Source organism: Macaca nemestrina, chromosome 8 (genome assembly GCF_043159975.1).
Source record: "Macaca nemestrina isolate mMacNem1 chromosome 8, mMacNem.hap1, whole genome shotgun sequence".
In the NCBI taxonomy this organism is placed as follows: Eukaryota; Metazoa; Chordata; class Mammalia; order Primates; family Cercopithecidae; genus Macaca; species Macaca nemestrina.
In genome coordinates, this window is record NC_092132.1 from 38,925,778 (window position 1) to 38,951,200 (window position 25,423).

General features: G+C 36.3%; 1 protein-coding gene across 4 annotated transcripts in view; it reads right to left on the reverse strand.

Moving 5' to 3' along the window:
* Positions 1–25,423, reverse strand: part of LOC105475999 (oxidation resistance 1) — a 469,579-nt gene that overhangs the window by 219,507 nt on the left and 224,649 nt on the right. For all 4 annotated transcript variants that reach the window (XM_011731544.3, XM_011731541.3, XM_011731540.2 and 1 more), the window contains one exon: positions 14,753–14,949. In XM_011731544.3, the coding sequence (XP_011729846.1) occupies positions 14,753–14,949 (197 nt within the window). The remainder of the gene's footprint in view (positions 1–14,752; positions 14,950–25,423) is intronic.

Here is a 25,423-nt window from a genome sequence, read left to right on the forward strand (position 1 = left end):
TCCCAAAATAATATAGGAGAAAGGTCTCAGGCCGTGTGATGTGGTATGACTCTGCGATACATAGGTGTTTACACAGAATGAATCCTAAGTATGATTTACACTAAGTGCAAAAACTAATAAATGCCAAAGCTATGTGCTGCTCCCTCTCTCTCCTTGAATAAAGAGTCTCCCGCTACCACTCTCAACATAGCTTTTGTAAACACCTTTATTCTCTAATTCCAGGATGTCAAGGTCCCATCCTAATCTTCTTCTTTTGTACTTTTCATCACATGAATGACATAGTTTCATTTGTTTTCCTAATTACTAGCAGAGGCTAAGAATTAACAAATGTATTGGATTATAGAGCTGGAGGAAACAACAAACATTGCCTTCTATGTCTCTGATCATTGGTTCTCAACTTCCTTTCCTATTAGGCTCTTCCTATCCCTTTAGGGCTCTGGTCCAGAAATAGTCAGGGGCAGCCAAGAGCTCAACTCTAGCATCGTAACAAGGAAAAGGACACCATAAACTGTCACAGCTGAGAAAAACCCAAGATGTGACAACTAAATATAATGTAGTACCCTGGATAGGATCCTAGATGTCAGGTAAAAAGTAAGGAAATATGAATGAAGAATGGATTTAATTAACAGCAATGTATCAACACTGTGCCTGACAGGCTGTCCTCCATATGCTCAATGCATGATGTTTCTGATATTTATAATAAGGTTCTTTTAAATTCAATGTATATTAATGCAAAAGGCCTATGTCTTCAACACTCATTTATTGTTATGCATTTTATCCTTTTTCTGGCCCAGAGAGATACTTATTTTGTTCATGAAAGAGGATATAGCTTTTTAATTGAAAAGGTTAGCTTCTATGGCTTCAAATATTTAAAGCCTGAAATCATAGCATTGACTAGAAAATCTTCCTCTTACTTATTTCTAGCTGGTCATGAATTCGTCTAGATTTATATACTTCATCTGTCTGGAATCTTTTGCTGGTCCTGTTGCCTCTTAGTTTTGGTTCTTGTTACTCCTCCTTATTTTTATTGTGATAATTTGCTTTTTAACTAACATTTATTGTGTGCTTACTGTGTGACAGGATCATTTAAGCAATTTATATACATTGTCTCATATTACAAATCTGAGTAATACCAGGTAATATCCTTAATTTCATGAAAATCAGAAGTCCAGAGAGATTAAGTGACTTGTCCAAGGTCACGAAGCTGCCCAGAATAGCAGAGGTAAGATCCAAATCCAGTTGTATGTAATTCCAGAGCCAAGGGCTCTTAAATAACACAACATGCTATCTTTTTAGCCCCTACACTATATGGCTAAAAGATTCTTCTCTTTGTAGGCACATAAGTTCCCAACCATTCTCCATGTGATGCTAGAAATCTCTCTCTATAAAGCAATCTCATCAAGACACTGCCTTAGGCAAAGCCCTTCACAAGTTCCCAAGATGCCAAGAATAAGCCCAAATTCCATGGTGTAGCACACAAGACTCCCTCTCCTCTCTCTCAAGCCTTGTTCCCAACTATTGGTAGTTGATAATGTAGGCATTCAATCATGTTTTTAAATGAATGAGTAAGCATTCTTAAAATTGTCCACTGAATTGAGGTTTACATAGGCTTATATAGGGGTGGAGGTGAAAAAGAAAGATGACAGCATGGAGAGAGAGAATTATTATTTATATTCCCCGTTTGTTATTTATATTCCCCTTTTCCTTATCTTTTCAGCTATCCCCATTCCATCCCACTCACTATACATTTATTTACAAGAGTGTTTTTCATATCACAAAAAGATCTGTAACTTGAGAGAATTACTTAAAGCAGGAAGTAAAAGCTCTGTACCCCAAACAGCACACCACATACCTGTTTTCCTTTACTTAGAGTAAATATTATTGTGCTGATTTTGCCACATCCTGCCTCACTTGAAATAGTACTTGAAAAAGACTTCAAAACGGAATCTATCTAACTGGAAAAGAAATTCTATTGAATTGGCCTATAAGACACTCAATAAATCAGATTCACAAGGTTTGACTCTCTGCGGGCACCTATGATATTTTATCTACAATGTGTTATCAAAGATAATTTTTGCCTCCTCTAGCTCAGAGAACTATGAGAGGATATAGATGCCCTTTCTATCAACATGTATGAAAATTTAAGCAACACAATAACCTCCAAGGATCTTTGAGTACAAATCCTAGCAAACAGAAAACACTGAAATGTAGCAGGGAGGCAAACACTGTTAAAAGTCTTACTGATTTGTATACTGGGTTGGACTGCCTCTATATGCATAATGCATAGTGTTTTTCATATGAAGAGGGTTTATAGATATAATAATTCATTCATTAAGAGAGTTTATATTGCATTAGTTAACAGAGTTCATTTAAATCCAATGCATATTAGTTTTTTTTCTATAAAGCATATTAGTCTTTTTCTATAAGACAGAAGATTCAAATTTATGAAAGAGACTTACCAAATTAATGATCAAACAGAATGGAGGAAACAGAATGCTAAGATTTGTTGGTCATGATTAAGGACACATGGGTTTTCTTTCTCAAAAGATACCAATCTAAATTAACTAAACTTGTTCATGTAATATTTTGGAGGAATTTCACTTTATTATTTTCAAACATATATGAGGTAACATAAAATAAGCTAATGAATAGATAACCTTACTTTAAAACCAGCATATTAATTTCTCTTAGTACATATTTTTCCCTACCAAAAAGCAGTTATCTAAGCTAAATTGCTGAACCTAATATCTTCTGTGTCCTGAAATCATGTTTCAGTTATAAACCCACATATAATATATTTTTTTCATATTGTACTAATACAAAGACTTTTTATCTCAGTTGGTTCAGATGATCACAAAATTTGAGTTAGTGAATTTTAAAGCTGTTTACTAATAACTTGCTTGTATGTAGACGTACACATAATACATAGGGAATGTATCATGAATGGTCACTGTAACATTTATAATCTTCAGTTGGATTCACAGCTTTTAACTATAGTAAAAGTAGTTTCAAATCTTTGGTAGAAACAGCAATAGAAGCTTTTCCCCCCAATTGTGTCTGGTTTTTACCTGTTTTTCCATTCTCATAAGTAATATTCTTTCAGTCATAACTGTGAACATGCTCAAAATTTCATTGACAAGCATAAATCCTGTAGTATTTTTACATGTAAAGAAATATCCGGACTTGGTATGGTTATGCACACCTGTAATCCCAGCTACTCCGGAGGCAGAAGGCTCACTTGCGCCCAGGAATTCAAGGCTGTAGTGAGCTATGATTGTACCACTGCTCTCCAACTTGGATGACACTGAGACTCCATCTCATAAAAGAAGAAAAAAAAAAAAAAAAACTAAGAAAACATATATCCTTAGGTACAAAGTGGGAAGAAAAGCAAATTTTAAAAAATCAAGAGATACCAATAGTTTCATTTCTGAACGTGAGCAAGTTCCTAGAAGTTCTTTAAATTCCTACTCTTAAAAAAATGAAAACATTGGGAAATGTAGACATATTACTTAACTATTCAAATCACCATTAATTCGATCTATAAATGTTTAAAATAGAGTAGATCTTGCTTAATAATTTCTCATTTTATTCCCCTCATCATTATTCAGTGAAATGGGAAGTTCATGGTGGTGTTAGCAGGTTAAAAGGGCAAGTTTTATTTGCTAAAAGCAGTGAAAGACTAATTTTAATAGGGATTTAGGAAATTTCAAACAGGATCATGCTTATTTCTCAACCATGAACAATGTCCATTTTAATTATTCCATGAATTAAACCAGTATAGGTTTAATTGGGCAGTTTAGAAATCATTAAATAAATTGACAGATATAATTTGTTTTTTAATACGTTGTTTAAGGTATATACCCAAAGGATTATAAATCATGCTGCTATAAAGACACATGCACACGTATGTTTATTGCAGCACTAGTCACAATAGCAAAGACTTGGAATCAACCCAAATGTCCATCAGTGACAGACTGCATTAAGAAAATGTGGCACATATACACCATGGAATACTATGCAGCCATAAAAAAGGATGAGTTTGTGTCCTTTGTAGGGACATGGATGCAGCTGGAAACCATCATTCTTAGCAAACTATCACAAGAACAGAAAACCAAACACCACATGTTCTCACTCATAGGTGGGAACTGAACAATGAGATCACTTGGACTCGGGAAGGGGAACATCACACACCGGGGCCTATCATGGGGAGGGGGGAGGGGGGAGGGATTGCATTGGGAGTTATACCTGATGTAAATGATGAGTTGATGGGTGCTGACGAGTTGATGGCTGCAGCACACCAACATGGCACAAGTATACATATGTAACAAACCTGCACATTATGCACATGTACCCTAGAACTCAAAGTATAAAAAAAAAAAAAAAAAAAAAAGACTATTATGCTGCAGCTCAAATGGAATACCAAAACCATTTGCTCAAGGAAACCTCGATGTTACTGACATTTCTTAATCCATTTATCATGGCCATGATGAAGCTGTATTTCTTGATTCTGGGTTGATTCCTTCTGACAGAGAACAATCACACAAGCAGGGCAAAAAAAGAATAAGGCAAGTCTATAAAATAAGGTGCTAATGCTATAAAACTAGAGTTGGTAAGTTTATTTAACAAATTATAGACACTACAAATCTATAGGGATATCAAGCAAACACATTTTTTCTCGTTCTGAGTATACCTCCGGTTGCTTGGTAAAGTTTAAAGTTACATAAATGATTGGTTAAAAAAAATCTAATTTCTCTCGAAAGAAATAAAGCTTTCATATTAATTTTAGAGTTGAAAGTAGTTTCAGCCTGTTGGATTTCCTTAATCTTATGTTTTATAGTAGATATTAAATGAAATAAATGAAAAATGTTGTAAAATAAAATCCCAATCAAATATCCCTCCAACAAATATGCACATGGAGATGTAGACTGTCATAAACATGTATTGAATCCCACGGTCTGATTAATACACAAATGAACCAAAAAATTAAACTTGAAATCTTGATGTCCTCAAATTCCACTATCTTAATAAAAAACTACATATTGGGTACTTATACAAACTTTGAACCACTCTTCAAAATCTGTGAAATGCCCAGGTCCATTTAGGGACTTTTGGCTTCCATGTGTAACAAGAAACCTCAGCAATGAAATAATTTTCCCTAAACATTTTTGTGACCCAGAAAATGTAAAAAGTCATCAAACTGTCAAAACAAATTTCAATTCAAAACAAAGTCGTAGTTCTCAAGAATTTAATTTAATTAGAACGCTCAGAGCAGCTATCTGTTTTAGTTTCTGTGCTTATAGACAGTGACCTGCATGCCAAGATAGTTTTGTTGATCAAATCGCAGAGACTCCGGCTTCTCCATGAAGAACCTTCCAGCTTGGAGAGAAGGTTCCAGGTCAATGGTGACCTAGTTTCACACTGCAGAGTGTGCCACCTCTAGCAAGATTGGTTTTTTCCTTTTATTTTTTAACCTCCTGTTACAGTATTTTTACTTTAGAGTTATCTTTTTTATTAAATGAGAGGCGTACAAGTTATGTGATGATATTTTAAAGTGTCTGCTGTGCTGCAATTAAAAAGCAGTTAAATATGTGTCTTGCTTTTCTCTTTAGAGCTTCCAAACTAGTTATTACTGTTTTAATTTTGCCTACTACTGAGAAGAATTCCCAGGGAACCCCTAGTTCTATAGGCTCTCTTTTCAATATGTAAGCAGCCTGGGGTTAGTAAGATACAAATTTGTATTTAACTGTGCATCATTAAGCTTGGAATGTTGAAGGTATTCTATCCTGCAAGCAGGGCAAAAGACAAGATCATTGCATTGGATTTTAGAATTTGCAATTTTACAGACCATCACAATTTCAAGAGAATATTTTAGGGACTATTTCCCAACTTAATATTTTGACAAGTAAAAGAATTTTAAAAGAACAGACTTAAACAAAAACCCCAAACTGATACCATATACTAAGCAGTCATTTCACAAAAGACCATTCATTTTAACACAAGGAGAGAAGGAAAGAAGGAAAAAGGGAAGAAAGAGGGTGGAAGAAAGAGCAGAAGGGAGAAAGAAAGAGGGAGGGGACAAAGGAGGAAGAACGAAAGAAAGAGAAAAGGGAAAAGACAGTCACTTTAACTAAGTATAGTCTTATGAAAAACTACTGTTATTTTATTATTGGATCTTTTTCTATCTTTTTCTATTGGATCTATACCATCAATGGTATAGGCTAGCACTTGGGGAACCACTCAGTGAGATCTCCATCAACCGTCTAATTTCATTTTTGTTTTTGAAAAGACAATTTGACCTGAAAATAAATGTAAAGGATGGGCTCTTTACTACTGGCCAGTTTACTTAGATTCTTCCCTTGGCTTTGACACGATTTACAGTATGACCATGAATAAGTCATTCAACTTTCAGAGACTTAAATCCACTCACTCTATAGAAACGTTATAAGCATTTATTAAATTTATTAAATCCAATATGTTAGTCACCTAAAAGATGGACAAACTGTATATTAAAATGCTTGAGATGTATTCATATTAATCAGATTTAGAGAAGTTGTGGCCAGGTGTAAAGGATGTTTGGATTGAATCCTGGCAAATGGGTAGTTAATCAGAAGGCTAAAAGAGGTGGAGGTATCACTATTCTAGGCAGAAGGAAAAGCCATGATACAGCACACAGAATTACAACTTTGGGAAACCACAAACAGTTTTTAGCTTGGCTGGAGTGTAGGGCTGAGGTCTGCAATAAAGCTGATGAAAGGTAAGCGCAGTTTGAAAGGTCTATAGAGTAACAACCTTATTTTGTGGAGAGTGGGGAACCACTGCCGGGTTTTAAACAGGGGATGATTTGATCAGATCCACAAAGGTCAAGACAAGAGGCTTGATTCATATAAGTTCCATTAGAGCAGGTACCATGGTGCTTCATTCATACTCTATCCTTAATTCACAACCACAACAAGCTCACTAATATTTACTGAGAACTTGCAAGTTCTAGGCACTAATGTAAGTACTTTAAATACATTACCTCACTTATACCTCACCACAGCACTTTCAGTAAGGAACAGTTTTTTTTCCTTTTATAAGGAGGGATACTAAGATTTGAGATTCTAATTACTTTGTTTATGGTCTCATAACTAGCAGGAGGAATATAAAGGTCCAACTTAGACTTTAAGTTCTCAAGGCCAAGTTCCTCATCATCGATTCACCTGCCTTCCTGAGCAAAAGAAGGAGCTCAATAAACACCCACTGAATGACTACACAGCTTTCATGGCCTTGATCAAAATAATTTAGGATCTTTGAGTGCTAATTTTCTCTTTCCCTCTGGCAAGTTGAATCCTAAACCACTCTGAAGAGACAATAGCTATACATTTTTAAAAACCAGGCTGGGCGCAGTGGCTCACGCCTATAATCCCAGCACTTTGGGAGGCTGAGGCAGGCAGATCAAGAAGTCAGGAGATTGAGACCATCCTGGCTAACACAGTGAAACTCCGTCTGTACTAAAAATACAAAAACATTAGCCAGGCATGGTGGCGGGCACCTGCAGTCCCAACTACTTGGGAGGCTGAGGCAGAAGAATGGTGTGAACCCGGGAGGTGGAGGTTGCAGTGAGCTGAGATCGCTCCACTGCACTCCAGCCTGGGTGACAGAGCGAGACTCCATCTCAAAAACAAAACAAAACAAAACAAAACAACCCAGCTTCTCTGTATATACTAAAACTTGTTACATTTTCCCTGATACTTAATTTCAATATGCTAAATTATAGCTTAATCCACATTCCTTGTTTATTATTGGTAGAAATGAACATCTGGATACCTCCTCTTGAAAACAATGTGGGGAAGCATGAGGGTCAATAAATTTCCCCTTAATCATTTTCTCCTTCATGCTGCAAATATCAATTCCATTAGTCTTTTCATAAGCTAATCTGATTCCAAGGAAGGTAGAAAACAACTCTGAAAAATCTATTATTTATGTATCTAATGTCCTGTAATCGAATCCAGCCAATTGATTTCCCAGTTAGTGCTGAGACAATTCATCATCTAGAATGTTCATAAAAATTGTATAAGATTTAAACATATTTTACACGCATAACATATTACCTCTCTCAATCTATTTTATTCTTCTTTAAAAACGTATCATTACTTGACAGTGTGTTAAATACCTGATTGTATATTTATTGCCTGCCTTCCCCACTAGAATATAAGCACCTGAGGGTTGGCCTTAGTTTAGTTTAATCGTTTATTCACAGGACTTTGAACGTAGCCTGGAACATAGTAGGCATTCAATACATATTTATTTAATTCATTTATCTGAATCTAAATGACTATAAATGGCTGGGTAAAGAACATTGGATGATTAATCACAGACTGTGTCTTACAAGAAGGTGTTACAGTGAGATTAGTTTAGATAGGATAAAAGGGAGAGGTTGATCCATGAAGACAAACAAGATTAAAAGGGACAAATAGACTGTCAATTCCCATGACAAGGTGACAACCTGAGAGGGAGAGATTTCAACTGAAGGAAAGTTCCAGAGGTATTATTCAAACACCTGTTAGCCAAGGAGCCCCCCTGTGGGACCCCCTATTCAGGAGCCCTGCTGAGGAAAGGCTAAACTGAAAGCTTTTCTGGCTTCTCTACTAAGTTGCAGAGAGCATTTACGTGGCATAAGTCATAAAAGAGGACTTTAAAAAAATAAACATAAAGGTTGTAATTATCTTACTCATTGTTTTCTACACCAGATATTCCAATCCTTCTCTAATGGCCTATAGATAGAAGAATCTTTTAGCTGTATACTTACGGTGGAGGATAAACAGATAGCATGTTGTGGTGTTTAAGAGCCTTTGCTCTGCAATTACATTAAACTGGGTCTGGATCCTATCTAGGCTATTTGGGGAAGCTGTGACCTTAGACAAATCTCCTAACCTCTCTGGACTTCTGATTTTCATGAAAGTGAGGTCATAACCCTGTGTCACTGAGCTTTGTATAGTGAGATAATGTGTAAAAATTGCTTAAAGATCCTGGCACACAGTAAATGTTAAATTCGTCCTCCAACTGAATTCTGAGTAGATTCCATCCTCTCCTCCTCCACTTCAAAGGACAAGATTCATAACCCTTTCTAACTATCCTCTCTGCCCTCCACAGTTATTTGGCACTTAACTGTGTGCCTCACACTGCACTAAATGCTGGGATTAATGAGATTGCAGGCACCATTCCCTCCTCCTAAGAACTGAAAAGCAGTATGGAGACAGACATGCCAACACAAGAAAACAGGAGGCACAGGGAAGTGCAGATGCCGGGGGAGCTCATACGCAAAAACAGAGGAGAGTGCTGAGGGTGTCTTGCTCTATGGAGCCCATAAAGGGCCTCCCAGCATCTACACAATCTGAGGAGATTTCTCCTTTTGTGGATTCCAGGGCACTCTGACTCTCCCTTGGCTCCTGCTGCCCCCTCCCTCATTCCTTACACACCACCCTCTCCCCCACGTCCATGGCATTTAGGGCATTCTGTGTTGTCTATTTTGCTTACCAGTGTGCTCATTTCAACCAGGCACACTCTTCCCCAACACATAGGATGGCTGCCTTGAAAGCAGGGCTCTCTGTTTCATTTTTCTTTCTATTCTGAGCAGCATCTTCCATGAGGCCTTCACACAGCAGGGATTGATCAGGGACTAATCAGTGTTCGGTGTTTCACTGAATGATTCCCGTTGTGGGGATATTCATTCAAGAGTGGTCCTATTTCCTAACTGTCCAGCGAAAACCCTCCGTATAGAAAGACATCAGGAGCTTTTACTAATAGTCGCAGAAGCTGGACCGAGATATATGAATTCCAGCTCCAGTTCCCTGAAGTGAGGAATCAATATCACATAGAACCGTATGCCTTAGGGAGCAATGGTACATGCTTGGCTCCTGTGTGCACAGTTTTCTTTACTACCTCCATGCTTAATTTACAATATTTTTCAGAAGTCCTTATATGTAGTTCCTTGAATTAAGGGTAGTGAAATAAAATGATTATCACAAATATCTGAGTCTACTATTTGGCTTCATTATCTATCTTTAAGTAGGGGCTGTGGTTTTGAAGGATATGTTTCTTATGCACCCTGTCAAACTCAAATGGTTTTATCTAACACAAACAATAATTGGAGTAGTAAAAAATTCCACTCCATTTTCTTCTATTTACCTATTAGTGCTACTCCACTAAGTTAATGTTTTTTATTCCAGCTCTAATTAACAATTCTATTTTTAAAAGAATAATAGAAGTTTAAGTATCTGAAGGATTTCAAATATCAAGTCCAGTGATTTTTCAAACTTCAGGTCATAGCCCATTAATGGACTATGAAATAAATTTAGCGAGTTGAGACTGTATTTAAAAAATGAAATAGAATGTTCCATTCTATTTCATATTCTATAGAATATTCTGTTCTATAAGTAATCAAAATAGATAGTAATAGAAATGCTTTTAAGCAATTTCATCTGCGATATATTGGTATTTGCATGTGTGTATATCAGGCGGTGCTGTAAAATGTGGTAGGCAGAATTCTAAAATGATCACCAAGATCTCCCACCCCTCTGGTGTCTGCATAACTCCGGGGTCTGGAATTTATGACGGACTTTATTCCCGCGATTAGGTTGTGTGGACCTTAAGACAGAAAATCTGGGTGATCCTGACTCAATAACATGAATTCTTTAAGAGCAGAGAATATTCTTGGTTGGTTGAGACAGAGAATCCGAATGAAAGAGACTTGATGTAAAGTTCTTTGCTCGAAGGTGGAGGGGGCCACACGACAAGAAAAGCAAGCAGCCCCTAGGAGCTGAGAGTGGTCCCTGGTAAACAGCCAGCAAGGAAACGGGTAGCTCAGCCCTACAACTGCAAGGGACTGAATTCTGCCAACAATAAGAATGAGCTTAGAAGCAATTTTTTCCCCTGGTTGAAACTCCAGATGAAAACACAGCCCAGCTAGTACCTTGACTTTATCCTTGAGACAGCCTGAGCAGAGAACCCAGTCATACCATGTGGACTGACCTAGAGAACAGGGAGTTCATAAATTGGTGTTATTTTAAACTGCTAACGTTGTGGTAGTTTGTTTCATGGCAATAGAACACTTGTACAGTACTTTCTATGGTCAGCTGTGATAATAAAAAGAGAGTAAGATGAAAAACAACTCTGAAAGACATGATTTGGTTTATCTCTTTCATTGTACACACGTAAAAATTAAGGTCAAATGATGGTAAATAACTTGTGCCAGATTACACAGTTAGTGATGGAAGCAGGGCAGAAGATACTCTTTCCTGAACCACAGTCTGACATGGTGATTACTTTCCTTTTATCTGAAGATTCATTTATTTCACATCAATAGTGACTAGCTTTCCCCTACTTATCCTAAATCAATGGAATTTTATTATACAGCCATCCCTCCATATCTGTAGGCTCTGTATCTATGGACTCAACCAACCACTGATTCAAACTATTCCAGAGCAAAAACAATGAACAGTAACAACACAATATAAAACAATACTGACTACAAATACAGTATAACAACTATTTATATAACTTTTACATTGTATTAGATATTATAAGTAACCTAGAGATGATTTCCAGTATACAGATGGATGTGCATAGGTTATATGCATATACTATGCTATTTTATATCAGGAACTTGGGCATTGCAGATTTCTGGTATCTGTGAGGGTTCTGGAACCAATCCCCTCTACTCCCTGAATACTAAAGAGTAACTGTACTTCTAAGAAAATAATTCTAGAAAAGCCACTGCAGCCACTAAAAGACACTTCAATGGCTGCAACATGTTTCTAGTTATTATTTTTTATTTGAAAATCCTTTAAGCCCTAAAATTATTGCTTGTATGGCTGTAGTAACTATAGTATAAAACTTCATTGCTAAATTTAAATGTACTTTACTTGGCCACAAGAGGGCTCCTAGAGTTTTCCAGGAGTGTAAACTCGAAACAGATATTGAAAGGTATCTTTCAATGAATGAGCATATCGGTTTGTAGACGGGTTTGTTGGCAAGGCTTCCTTCAGTGAGATTCTCTGGGACTTGTGGTAAAAATATCACTCCACTATATTATCCATAAAATCTCCTCCAGCTGGCCGGGCGTGGTGGCTCACGCCTGTAATCCCAGCACTTTGGGAGGCCGAGGCGGGCAGATCAAGAGGTCAGGAGATCAAGATCATCTTGGCTAACGCAGTGAAACCCTGTTTCTACTAAAAATACAAAAAAAATAGCAGGGCGTGATGGCGGGCGCCTGTAGTCCCAGCTACTCGTGAGGCTGAGGAAGGAGAATCGCTTGAAACCGGGAGGGGGAGGTTGCAGTAAGCCGAGATTGCGCCACTGAACTCCAGCCTGGGCGACTGAGGGAGACTCCGTCTCAAACAACAACGACGACAACAACAACAACAACAACAAGAACAACAACAACAATAACAGCACTACAGCTTATTGTTGCACAGAGGGGATGGCAACTTTGAGAGTCAGAGAAAGCCTGATTCTGACAGGCCACAAGAGAAGGTAGATTTAATTTGCAGAGCCTGCTATCTACAGCTCATGACCCCATCTTTAAATGATCTATGGCTGTATCCTCATCTATAAAAATAGGGTGTAACACGTACCCGTCTGAGCTGTTGTGAGGGTGAATTGAGGATAGAACCCAGGAGCTTAAATTTCCCCTGGCATATGAAATTATCAAAAAGTGAAAATTTTTATTGTTTATTACTAATACTTTTACTAAGAGACATTGAAGTACATTTGTTTTGTAAAGGGAACTTTCAATACAGGTGATTACATGGTTGCTAATATGTCAGCCTTGAAGGTAATGTTTCCAGGTCCAAATTACTAAAAGGGTTATATAGAGTATATTTAACAGTTCAGAGGTCTCTTTTAACACAATAGACATGCCACTCACATTGATTATGAAGCAAACTGTTACCAATTCAATAGAGAAGAATTCACAAGTGGTGGTATTATTTAAAATAACTCATTGTTCATCTTTCTGCAATCCACCCCTTTTGAGACTTCTATTTTCTAGACTTAGCCCATTATTCATGGTGGCAAAGTTGGTTAGTATCTCTCCTTTTTTTTTTTTCTAATTTTTAAGGACCATTGAGTTTGTAGGATAAGCTTTATTTGCTGAAGGAAAAAATACTAACCATGTCTTTTTAGCCAATTAGAAAAGCAATAGAAGGCGACAGACATGTTGCAGAGGAGAAGAGGATATTGGTAATTGGACAGAGTTATATAGACTTTGTGAGCTTTTCTAGTTAATTGATTTGAAGAACTGTGCTAGCATAAGTTTTAAAAATAGAAATATGTGCTTGTCTACACTTTTATTAATTCTCATTACCTGACTATGGACAATCTCACTGACACCATGCTTGCTGCCTTTCAGAAAATGAGACTTGACCGTCTGGAAAAAGGAAGCCTGAGAATGAATATATAAGAAGAGGACATAAAATGGTGGGAAGAGAAAGCATGGTTTTAGCAGCCAAATTCTGAAATAAGGCTAGCCCTACATGGAGGCATTTCTTCAGCTTGAAGGAAGGAATTTAACCCAAAGACATTGGAAAATGACTTGACAAAGTCACACAGGAAATTGGTATAGGAATTAGAACTAGAAATCTGGTCTCCTGATGATCATTTCTAGGAATGGCTACTAAAATATCAAAGAAAAAGATTTAAATAATCTTAAAATAAACATTCTCATATTGGGGTGGTGAGGATGGTTAATTTTGAAGAAAACAGGCCCTCTTTGATGTAACACTGGTTAACCCATTAAGCCACAGTCTCTACTATTACCGCTTTTGGATGTGACCGAATCTCTCCAAATTGAAGTAATAAGCAAGGCCAAAGCAGCCATTCTCTTTTTGGGTGGATTTGTCTCCCCTACTCATCATTCTTTGCCATGTATTAGATGTTTAGTAACTTTTGTCTCAGATAGATTTAAGACACTAAAAGCTGCTATTGTTCATTACAAAGCAAGGCCAAAGACATGCTGGGCTAATATGGTACACAAAAGTTGGTAATTTGATTTGTTTGGACTGATTGCCTACAACTCTCTGATTAAATGTTAAAGTACAAAATTACAGGATATTATTATATCTGGGGGGAAATAATGTAATGCCTGCAAAACCCAAACCATATCCTATTACTCTTCCCTATGAAGGGCCTGGATGCCATTCAATTTTTCCAAAGTAAAGCAAGGTGAAATGTCAAAATAGACCCACAATGTAATCTGTCCTCTCTCAGAATGTAATAACTTTACTTTCTTACTGGCTTTGTTAGTTACAGGCTGACATCAACCACAGTCTCAACAACCCGACAGAACAGGTTCAGAGACCTGGGAGCCTGAAGGGAAAATGAAATAAAACAAAAACCAAAAAACAAGAAAGGCACTGGCTGAACAATGACTGAAATGAAAATAGTAGCACACAAAGTTAAAAACTGAAAAACCTAAGAAGGTTTTTCTACACATATGTAGTACATGTGTATGTATATGTATGTATATGTATATTTACTTCCCTTAGGTTAGGATATAGAAGGTCCTCAAGCCTGTTTTATTTAACTTTGCTGAAAGTTTTTCAGTAGTTTTCCATCTTTATGTTCAGACCACATAAGAAAATGTCCAAATACACCATCAGAAAGATTTACATGTTTTATAACAAGGAGCCATTGAACTAAACAGACCCAGAAATTCTCAATGCCATTTAGGTAGATTTCATCTATTCACTTGTGTAAAACATCTGGTGCTCACCAATTGTGTAGAACCTCTTCAGTTCGCTCCTTCTGGAAGGATGTTTCTGAGTATTTGCTGCATTGTTCTGTTCTTCTTCAATGATGGGGGTCTTGGGTGCAGGGGGCTTACTGGCTTGTGGTGTTTGCTTTCCTGCAGCAGCCAAAGGGTTGAACCCCGGAGCATTAATATCCACCGACTGGGACTTTTTCTTCAGCCTACGAGTAAAGAAGACCACATGCTGTGAATCCCGATTCTATATACACATATGTTCCATGTGTATCACATTTTTTTCAACAATTGAGTTATATTTAGCCTTGAGATAGAACCACATCTATTCAGAAATGACAGACATTCCCTACAGTATTTTAAGAAATATTCTACAAATATTTTTGAAACTAGAAGGAAAAATATCTTCTGCCTAATCATTTTGAAAGATTTCATTAAAATATAATGTGATAAAGAACTGTTAATTTTTCTAATAACCAATTAAAATACAGTGTCAAAAATAATGGATTTGACTATAGTATTTAGTTCTGAAAGGAATTTTTTAATACTAAAGTGAAACATTAGTTAAAAATAAATGTTAACTCCAAAAAGGATAATAAAATCATTATTTTTTAACTAGAGGCTGCCAGGGTTTTTCTGCTTAATCTATAACAGCATCTCAGCTGTAAAAATGATAGAATTCATGTTATTTTACTATGCATTCTCAATAACAATAAATGTGTTGCTCACTTCTACATTTTAGACAGCTGACATAAGGCCTAACACAGAAAGCAAAAAGCTATCCAGGAAATATTTCCCTGCTCATGCATATTTCATTTGGCATAAAAATCATTGTAAATGATGCTGAGTTAACTTCAAACATTTCAAGCTACACAACTAATGGAATTAAACCCTAAGTCCAATTTACTATTGGCCCTTGGTACTTCTGGAGGCTAATGTTAAGTGTCATTCTTCAAGTCTTAATTCCCTCTAAACAAGATGGTGGCAATTTTCTTTATTATTTCTGATAACCACACCTGAACCCTTGCAATTTCCTAAAAGTTTCATACTTCTTCGCACCTTCAAATTTTATTTAGGTTTTTCTAGTACACTGGCTTCCCTTTTCTGCCTTACTTGCAGACCCTGTTTATGCTTGTTAGACATAGCTTCAACATAACATCTGAGAAGCTTCCCATGACGTGGACCTTGGTAGCCTCACACCATTCAGCATGGAGGGTTACTCATACTTAACCCACAATTAGCGTCTATTGAACTGAATTTTCCACAGCAAAAGCTTTGTAAAGGGAATACAATCTATCAATTAGTAAAAGAGTCATTAATGAAAGCAATGTTTACTAAATTTTAGTCATTAAATTATGACCTATATGATTTCTACCTTATCCATATATGACCTATATTATCTTAATATCCATGAAAATAGATTCACGTAACTCAAATTGGCAACAAATATATTTTAAAGTGTTCCACAGCGCTAGTCCTGAGGAATACAAATTATAACTACATTGCACTCATTCCACACCCACCACAGTGGCTAAAATGTAAAAGACACGATACAAAGTGCAGTGATGAGAAGTGATTGGAATTCTGCTGCCCTGCTGGTGATGGTGCACATTGGTAAGGCCACTTTGGAAAAATGTCTGGCAATACCTAATGAAGTTCAAGGCATGCATTTTTATGTGTTAACCAAAAGATACATTCAAGGATGTTCATCTCAGCGTGATTTGTAATACACAAAAATTGAAAAAAATCTCAAATGTCTATCAACAGTAGCACAGAATTTTATACAGCAATGGAAATGCATGAACTATGACTATTAGCAGCAACATGAATGATTTTCATAAAGATAGTTTTGAGCAAAGAATCCAGACATAAAAGAGTACATGCCCTATGACTCTATGTGTATTAAGTCCAAACACAAGCAGTACTATCTATGATATTAAAATGGTAGGCTAAACACTGGGGAGTTATTACATTGATGACAACATGAAGGGGTTTATGGGATTCTGGTAATGTTTTGTTTCCTGATCTGGGCATTGGGTACCAGGATGTATTTACTTTGCGAACATTTAACCATCTATGATTTTTGGATTTTTCTGGGTATATGTTATACTTCAATAAAACATTTTCATGAGAAATTGACTTTTACCTTGTGGTAATCGCTTCTTAACTGCAGGGAATATATTTCAAAACTTCCAGTAGATGCTTGAAACCACATATAGTAACAAGCCCTATATAGTACATACCATGTTTTTTTTCAATACATGCATAACTATGATAAAGTTTAATTTATAAATTAGGCACAGTAAGAGATTAACAATAACAGAACAACTATAACAATATACTGTAATAAAAGTTACATGAATGAGGTCTCTCTCTCTCTCTTAAACTATCATATTGTACTGTATTGCAGGTAACTGAAACTGCAGAAAACAAAACTGTGGATAAGGGGGTACTACTGTATTCATTTACAATGAAGATTATATATGGTGCCAATGGCTACTTGCCTCAAAAAGGTGACAATAAAAATAGACTGAAGCACTTTTCATTCCAGCCTCCTAAAAACTGACAGAGTAGAGTGACATTTAATGAATAACCCTTTTTTTTCCACTGGGAATGACTGTACTCCCTATCCAGCACCCTACTTCTCATGAGCTGAAATGAACAGTTCATTCATTCCTGGAATGGCTACTCATCATCCCATACTGTTCTGGGCACCAGGGATACACAGTGAACAACACAGGCAAAACAATTGCCATCCTGGAGCCCTTATTCTTATGGAGGGAGACAGGTGATAAGTAAACAAGCCAATATATAACAAATTAGGTGGCAAAAAAATGCAGTGGATTAAAATCAAGCACAGTAAAAGACATAGGGAATGAAGGTATGCATTTGTACTGCTATGTATGGGAGAGCCAAGTAGGGCTCATGGACCATTGGACTTTTGAGAAGAGATTGAAGGAAGGAGCCATGATCATAACTGAGGGAGCAGTTATGAGGGAGCAGCAGTTCAGGAAATAGACTTGTATGTTATGTTAGTGGAGCAGGGAGGCCACAATGGCTGGAACAGAGAAAAAGAGGGGGTGAGAAGCTGGAGATGAAGTCAAACAAGATGGTGCTGGGGGCAGGTGAGTGAAGCCAGATCATATAGAGCTTCAAGATTGTTAAATGAGGCCACGAGAGGATTTGAGCAAAGGAGTCATCACATGGTAAAAGAATCGCTCTGAGCTGCTTTGTGGAAATTAGGGTGAAAGCTGTATCTCACAGTTAAGCAAGCTGAATGGAATCCTTCAAGGAGTAGTAACCAAAAATCACCTGTGGCATTATATACTTGAGGAAACATGGATTTACACTGTATAGATTTATCTACTTTTTCCTAATGCCTTGTTCTTCCCAATAACACCATTCTTATCTTAGGTGTTTGTAGACTAGAGTTAAAAGCTACAGAAGTACTATATGTACCTAAGAAGGCATTAGGATTAATTAAAAAAAAAAACAGTTTAAGAAATAAGTTGCATGTATACACAATGGAATACTACTGAACTTGAAAAAAAATCCTGTCATTTGCAACATGAATGAACCTGGAACACGTTAAATGAAATAAGCCAGGCACAGAAAGACAAATACCACACGATGAGACTTATATGGAATCTAAAATAGTTCAACTCAGAAGCAGAGTAGAAGGGTATAAGGAGTTTAGATGAGTACAATGTTGATCAAAAGATATAAAATTTTATCAGGAGAAATAAGTTCAAGAGATCTACTATACAACATGGGTGACCATAGTAAATACCCATGTATTGTATTTTGAAAATTTCTGAGAGTAGGTTTTAAGCATTGTCACAACAAAAAATAAATATGTGAGGTGATGCATATGTTAATTAGATTAAGCCATTACACAGCATATACATATTTCAAAACATCATTTTGCACGGTATAAATGTATATAATTTTTATTTTTCAATTCATAACAAAGAAGATAAATAAGCCGTAGATCACCAAGGCAACAAAGTTTATTTGGACTAGCATGGCTTTTCAGGAGAGCACACTTATACACACCACGACTTAGACCGCACTCACAGTATTATGTTGAACCCTATGAAATCACTAATATTCAACCATTTCTGACATACAAAATGTCAATATTCTATAGTTCATCCTATAAATTTTATTTTAAAATTAAATTTGAGTTTCAGTATAAAGCAAGTTATTTTGGGGGAAGGCAGTTTCAGAGGAGTAGAGATTTAGAGGAAAGGTGTTAAATTATACAAAAAGCCAGCTGCTCTTTAGTTCTGAGCAATAATTATTATCATTATTAACAATTATTTACATTTTATAAATATGGTTTACTTTCAATTCACATAGCAGATTATCACCAGAAACTGTTTATATTTTACATTGGCCCATTTTAGAATTGATCTAAAGTCTCATATTGGCTTATAGGATGGCTTATATTTGATAAAGGGATAGATACTATAATTGATGATGTTCTACCAACACTACAAAATATGAAAGCATCTCATTGGCCTTTTTATATTCTCCTTAGAATGAGCAAAGGACATGGCACTGAACTCCAGACGGCCAGAGACAAACAGAAAATGACACTGTTATTCCCCTTCTTTCTCCCCCTCCTCACCAAACACTCTTCCTAACCAAGATTTGAAGGGCATCACGTTTTTGTTCTAAGTTTAGAACACTGCTAGTAGGTTTTCTGGCTTGCATAAGATGAGACTTCCATTTTCACGTTCTTAGAAAGCAGAACTGTGTGGGTAACTGAATTGCTGGCTAACAATTCTAAAAATGAGTATTGTGGTTGACAAGGAAACCTGTTAAATGCTACCTTCAATTTCCAAATTTCATGAAAGGGGAAGTCTTGTTAAATTTTTAACAAGGTTCTTAATTAAATGCATTAAACAAATGTAAATATGGCATAATGGAATATGTAGGTGTGCTGCATGAGATAAAGTACCCTATTTGATAATAAATGAAACATTAAAATGAAGACAAAAATAAGCTCTTAATAGGTACTGAGAGGTTCTTTGTTGAATGTGCTTTGTATTCCCAAGGAAAATGGGTGCTGACGCCTTAGACAAAGACTAGGAAATAAGGAAAAGAAGCCATCTTTCTTGGCATGGCCCCTATAAGCAGACAGTCTGGTTTGTCTTAGCTTTTGCTTTTTCTTGTCCCTCTGCTTTTGAGAGGAAAAGAACTATCCTATTCCTCCGCACATGTATTCCAATGCCTTCCTTCAGCATAGTAACAATGTTGGGTGCTTTTCTGAGACTCACTCTCCTCATCTATAAAATGGGTACAAAATATACCTGAAAGGTTCTAAGAATCAATAAACACCATATGTGAAAGTGCCTAGCATAGCATCTACACAGGAAGCTCTCTATAAATGCAAGTTCCAATCATTTTGTAAGAGTATGTAAGATGCTATAACTGTGTTCTGCACAATTTCCAGGGATGCTGAGGAAATTATATCCACTTCTCAGGCTCCTTTGCTCCTGTACCACTTTCGATAAACACTGAGCCTGCAGGGACTGCACTACATTTTGAAGGAGGCTTGACTCATTCTGGAGTGTGGGTTTTGAGGGAAGAGTGAAGGATAACAAGAGAACTAACTGAATACGAGTTCCTTATGTGGTATGCAATGTGATATTTCTTTCGTGACAGTCCCCAGATCTTTCAGAAAATAACTAAACCCATCGGATAAATCACCTGAGTGTGTGTGTGTGTGTATGTATGTGTATATATATACGTGTGTATATATACGTGTATGTGTGTGTGTATATACATACTCCTCGCATATTTGACCTAAGACAGCAAACTCAGGAGCATAGATGGAGACCAGAGAATCATGAAGAAATAAGGACAAGAAGTGGCAATGCAATTTGAGGAGGGCTCTTGACTTTCCTACTCTATAAAAATAGGGTTCAATACCATTTCAACCAGTTCTCCAAGGAGCAGGAAAGGCCTGGTAGGTTGATAATGAAATCCGAAGTCACAGAAACTAGTGAAAAAAAGAACCGGCAGAAAATATCCAAAACTCATCAATTTTAATGGAATGATTCTTATAGTAATTAGCTATATTTTACTCTTGCATAATTTATTTCTATTTTACTAGAAGCATAGGAAATCTAACACTCAAAAAATCACTTTTTGAGCAGGATAAATGCACTTTTTTGGCTTAAAGGAATGAACATACATCCCAAAGCCCAAGGCTTAGGGCGACAGTGACTGAATGTGGCTTTACACTGCTCACTATGGAGGGTTTCTCTCAATATCTGGGTCAATTCTCTATTTCAATAGCTTTCGTTGTGGAGAATCTTTCTTCAAGCTTCTTCACTTTTAACCCTTATAAACCATTATTTATCACTTGTCATACTGTTTTTGTCTTATCTTCCCTTTTCCTCTCACATCTGTGGGGTTTTCATTTTCCTACTATCTCCACCCTTCTATCATCATCCCCTCACGTCATAACCAAGGAATGCTTTTCATCTTTCTACGTCTATCATGCTCTGCGTCTCTTAATAGTTTTGTAATCTTGTCTAAATACTGCATGATACAACTCTATCTTGAGCCTAAACGACATCATGATATGACTGAAATGCATAAGAAAAATATATTTTTATTTAATTGAGTTCTTCACTGGAATCACCTCTCCCATCAAGTGGAATTCAAATTGTGCCTGGATTATAACTAGTTGGATATGTTCCTGAGTTCTGTAGTTGTCTGGGAAAAAAAAAAAAAAAACAGATCTTCTACTATCCATTTACTATAGTCCTAAGATATTGGTGGTAATAGTAGCAACAGTTGAGAAAACCCACTATAGCATATGGGAATATTCCCTAGGCCTTAGGAATTTAAAGCAGTATAAAATTAGCATATAAAAGTCACATTTCCATATATTCCACTGTGTACCTTGAGAATAACAGAATGGCATTTAAGACTATGGACATGGGGACTGGGTTATCTGGAACTGATTCCATAATGTGGCATTTACTAACTGTGTGACCTTGGGCAACTGGGCAATTTTCTTAACATTTCCTTGCCTCCATTTTCTCATCTGTAAAATGGGAATATTAACAATATCTGTCATAAAATTGACATGAAGATTAGACTAATATTTGAAAAAGTACTTAGATTTGGCATAAGTATTATATAAATGTTTGCTTTTAAAAAAACAAACATGAACATTCATTGAGCATTTATAATGTATCAGGTATGAGGCCACATGTTATACATGCAATATTTCATTCATTGGTCACAACAAGCTTATGAGGTAGGTAGCACATGTCCTATTGGTAGAGGTAACAACCGAGGCTTAAAGAAAGTAATGGAACAGAAATTAGAAAAGCTGAAATACAACCAGGGCATTTTGAACCAAAGGCTACACTCTGGAATTAGGAGGCAGAGATAAACTTCAGCTCTTACACTTGGGCAAGGACCTGGACTATCTAAGTCTTTTATCTTTAACAGTGGTATTCATGCCATATCTGCCTGCTCTACCTAAGAAAGCTATTGTAAACATAAAACGTGTTCATTTCTATTACAGGCGTGTATAAAATTCCACAGAAATCTATATGCTAGTAGTAGCTATACACATTATCACTTTGCCCTATTCATTTGTTGTATGTTCACACAAGTGTGTGTGTGTGTGTGTGTGTGTCTGTGTGTGTGTGAGACAGAGAGTGTGTGTGTGGGGGGTGTATGAAGGTATGCAAATGACTGTGTCCCAAAGGCCCAACACTTGTAGTCCTTTCCAGTAATTTCCAGCAAGAAGACCATCTGTGGTTTGCACATCTTGTTACTGTTAGGGAAGCTGTCTCTTTGCTTCCTAAAAGAGCTAATGTAAGAATATTATTTAAAGTAGGAAAGCTGCTGAGAATGCAGGTTTTCCAAGTTGGATACTGTGGCTGCTGCAAAAGTCTCAAGTTACTCAAAAATAAGCTTTGGGGAGCAAATGCATAAAGAATTTTCGCATTGCAAAATTAAGGCTTTTTGTTACCCCTCCTATAGAGTCTGACTAAAAATCAGCAGCTAAAAACAAATCATAAAATCAGCAAAACCCAAGCATATTCAGAAACTCAACCACAGAAGAAATGACAGATTGGAGACTTATGCTTCAAAAGAAGAAAACAATTCCTTGGGGGTATAGAATATTCCAATTCTAGCCCACTCAGTAATTGCAGTGGCCATACTATTCTTTGTGCCCTTAAAGAGGAAGATTAAGACAGAAAGTCTCATTACTGCGGAATCAGGAATTACACAATTTACTTTTACAATTGCAAACCAAAGCAAAAATACTTCAACAGAAGTATACTTTGGGAATTCAAATTGGTGTTGGAACAGTTAATGGGATGCTGAAACTAGATAGTTTGTTATAACGAGATGTATTTCTAACCCTGTATTCATTCTAAGAAATTTAAGGTTTCCTATCTTGGAAATTCATAGAACAGAAAATTTAAGAATTAAGCCGCAAGTGCAAAGACATGCAGAAACGGTTTGCTAGAAATTCTAGCAAAAACAAGAAATTCTCTCATTAAATGCAGTTGAAATTAACTCTGTGGAGGGCTAGGTCAGTATAAATAATAATAATTATATAGAAGCATACATAGATTCACTGCTATTATACCTAATTTTATGCTATGAATACTAGAAATTAAACCCCAAACTAATTCTGCCTCTTCAGAGTTTAATAAACCCTAACATAAAACGTTAGCACTTCTTACTGACCTTTAATGAAAAGGACATCTAAATCCTCTAAGTTTGCCAGCTGGTTTATTTATATTTCAATTCTTGCATCAGCTCAAGAGAAAGAAGTAATATGAGAGAAGCATTTTCTATTAGAAGTGAACACCACCAGATCAACTTAATTACTACATTCATGGAAATTCTAGTCTGTTCATCATTTCATTCCTAGCATTTAGCATAGAGCTAGTCATAGAGTAGGCACTTAGGAAATAAATTGTTGAATGAATCAATGGTTTCATTACGGGGGAAAAAACCACAAGAAAGCAAGCAAGTCTACATTTAAAAACCTATGAAAATAAACTAAAAAAAGACTTGTGATATGTGATAGCAGATATAATGATTAAATTAATGCATCCACATAACATAGCCTCCTTCCTATCCCATTATAAGAATATGTGTTGGGGCTGGGTGCAGTGGCTTACACCTGTAATTCCAGCACTTTGAGAGGCTGAGCAGGGCAGATCACTTGCGGTCAGGAGTTCACGACCAGCATGGCCAACATGGTGAAATCCCGTCTCTACTAAAAATATAAACATTAGCTGGGCGTGGTGGTGTGCACCTGTCCCAGCTACTCAGGAAGGAGAATTGCTTGAATCCACGAGGCAGAGGCTGCAGTGAGCCGAGATCTCGCCACTGCACTCCAACCTGGGCAACAGAGCAAGATACTGACTAAAGAAAAAAAAAAAAAGAATATTTGTTGGAGCTTAGATAAAAGAAGGAGTTTCTTCTCCACCATTAATAGTATGATAAATCCAAATAATACCTCAATTTTTTATTCACTAAGTCATTTTATAATTTCTAAATAAACACTCCACAGTTTTGATAAATCGATATCATTATGCAAAAATTTTCCATAGTGCCCTGGTGGACAAAACGGGGCAAGGGCTCTGAAATCAAAGATCTAGATTTAAGTCCAGGATCCAGTGCTTTCAACAACCTAGTAATAAGATATTTTAATTTTATTGATTAGAAATATGTAGCATGTGTTCTTGGAGCAATCTTTAAGAATTCTGCATATCACCTTTCTACTATAAAGTTTCAAATACTGAGTTAACAGCAGCAAAATGTGTATGGGTTTTACCCTATGTACTTTCTGATTATTTCACTATATCACAAGCGTTCACTTTGAAATTACACAAATTTCCAATTTCAGTTTTTGCCGTGGAACTTCAAAGTCGTTCAACTGGAAAAGGCTGAAAGTAGGAACATATTATGTAAATCCAAAGATTAGGGCTTGAAGGATTTGGAAGTCAAATTCTTGTAAATGTTAAACAGTCTTTTGCAGTAACTTGCAGAGATGAAATTTAATTTCATTACCTTTGATAGAGTGATTTGTAACACACTATTGCCACATCGATTTCATTCTGTTTATTCATTTTAGGAAGAAGGAATCAGAATAAGTAAGACTATTTTAAGACTTCAGGCTTTTATCCAACATTGCTGATTAAAGAAACCTATTTTTAACAAGGCCTATTACAAACTATCTCTATAAAGCATATGGACAAGCTGATTAAAATGTAGTTTTGCTTATGCACAACATAAGGCAACTCCAAACTTAATCAAGATAGCTTCTGCAGGTAATAATAATCTGGGCCAAAGCCCAGTGGTTTATAGTTAAAATGACAATGTAGTCCAACAATCTACCATCTTAAATTTCCCAAAAAGAAGACACAAAAGACAGGAAAAGAAGGTATAGAAAATATGTTTCTTAGCTACATTTTAATTCAGGAATTGGATGGAAAACACTCTAGGTAACCCATTGTTTCTTGACTTCTTCAAACTAAATCATCCTATTGATGAATATAAAACATTCTTAAGTCATTATAAATGTTTGAAATAAAAATGACATTTTGTGGTTTTTTAAAAATGTACAATTGCATTACTGATTACATTGTTGATTGAAATGATTTCTTTTGAAAACTGCCCTAT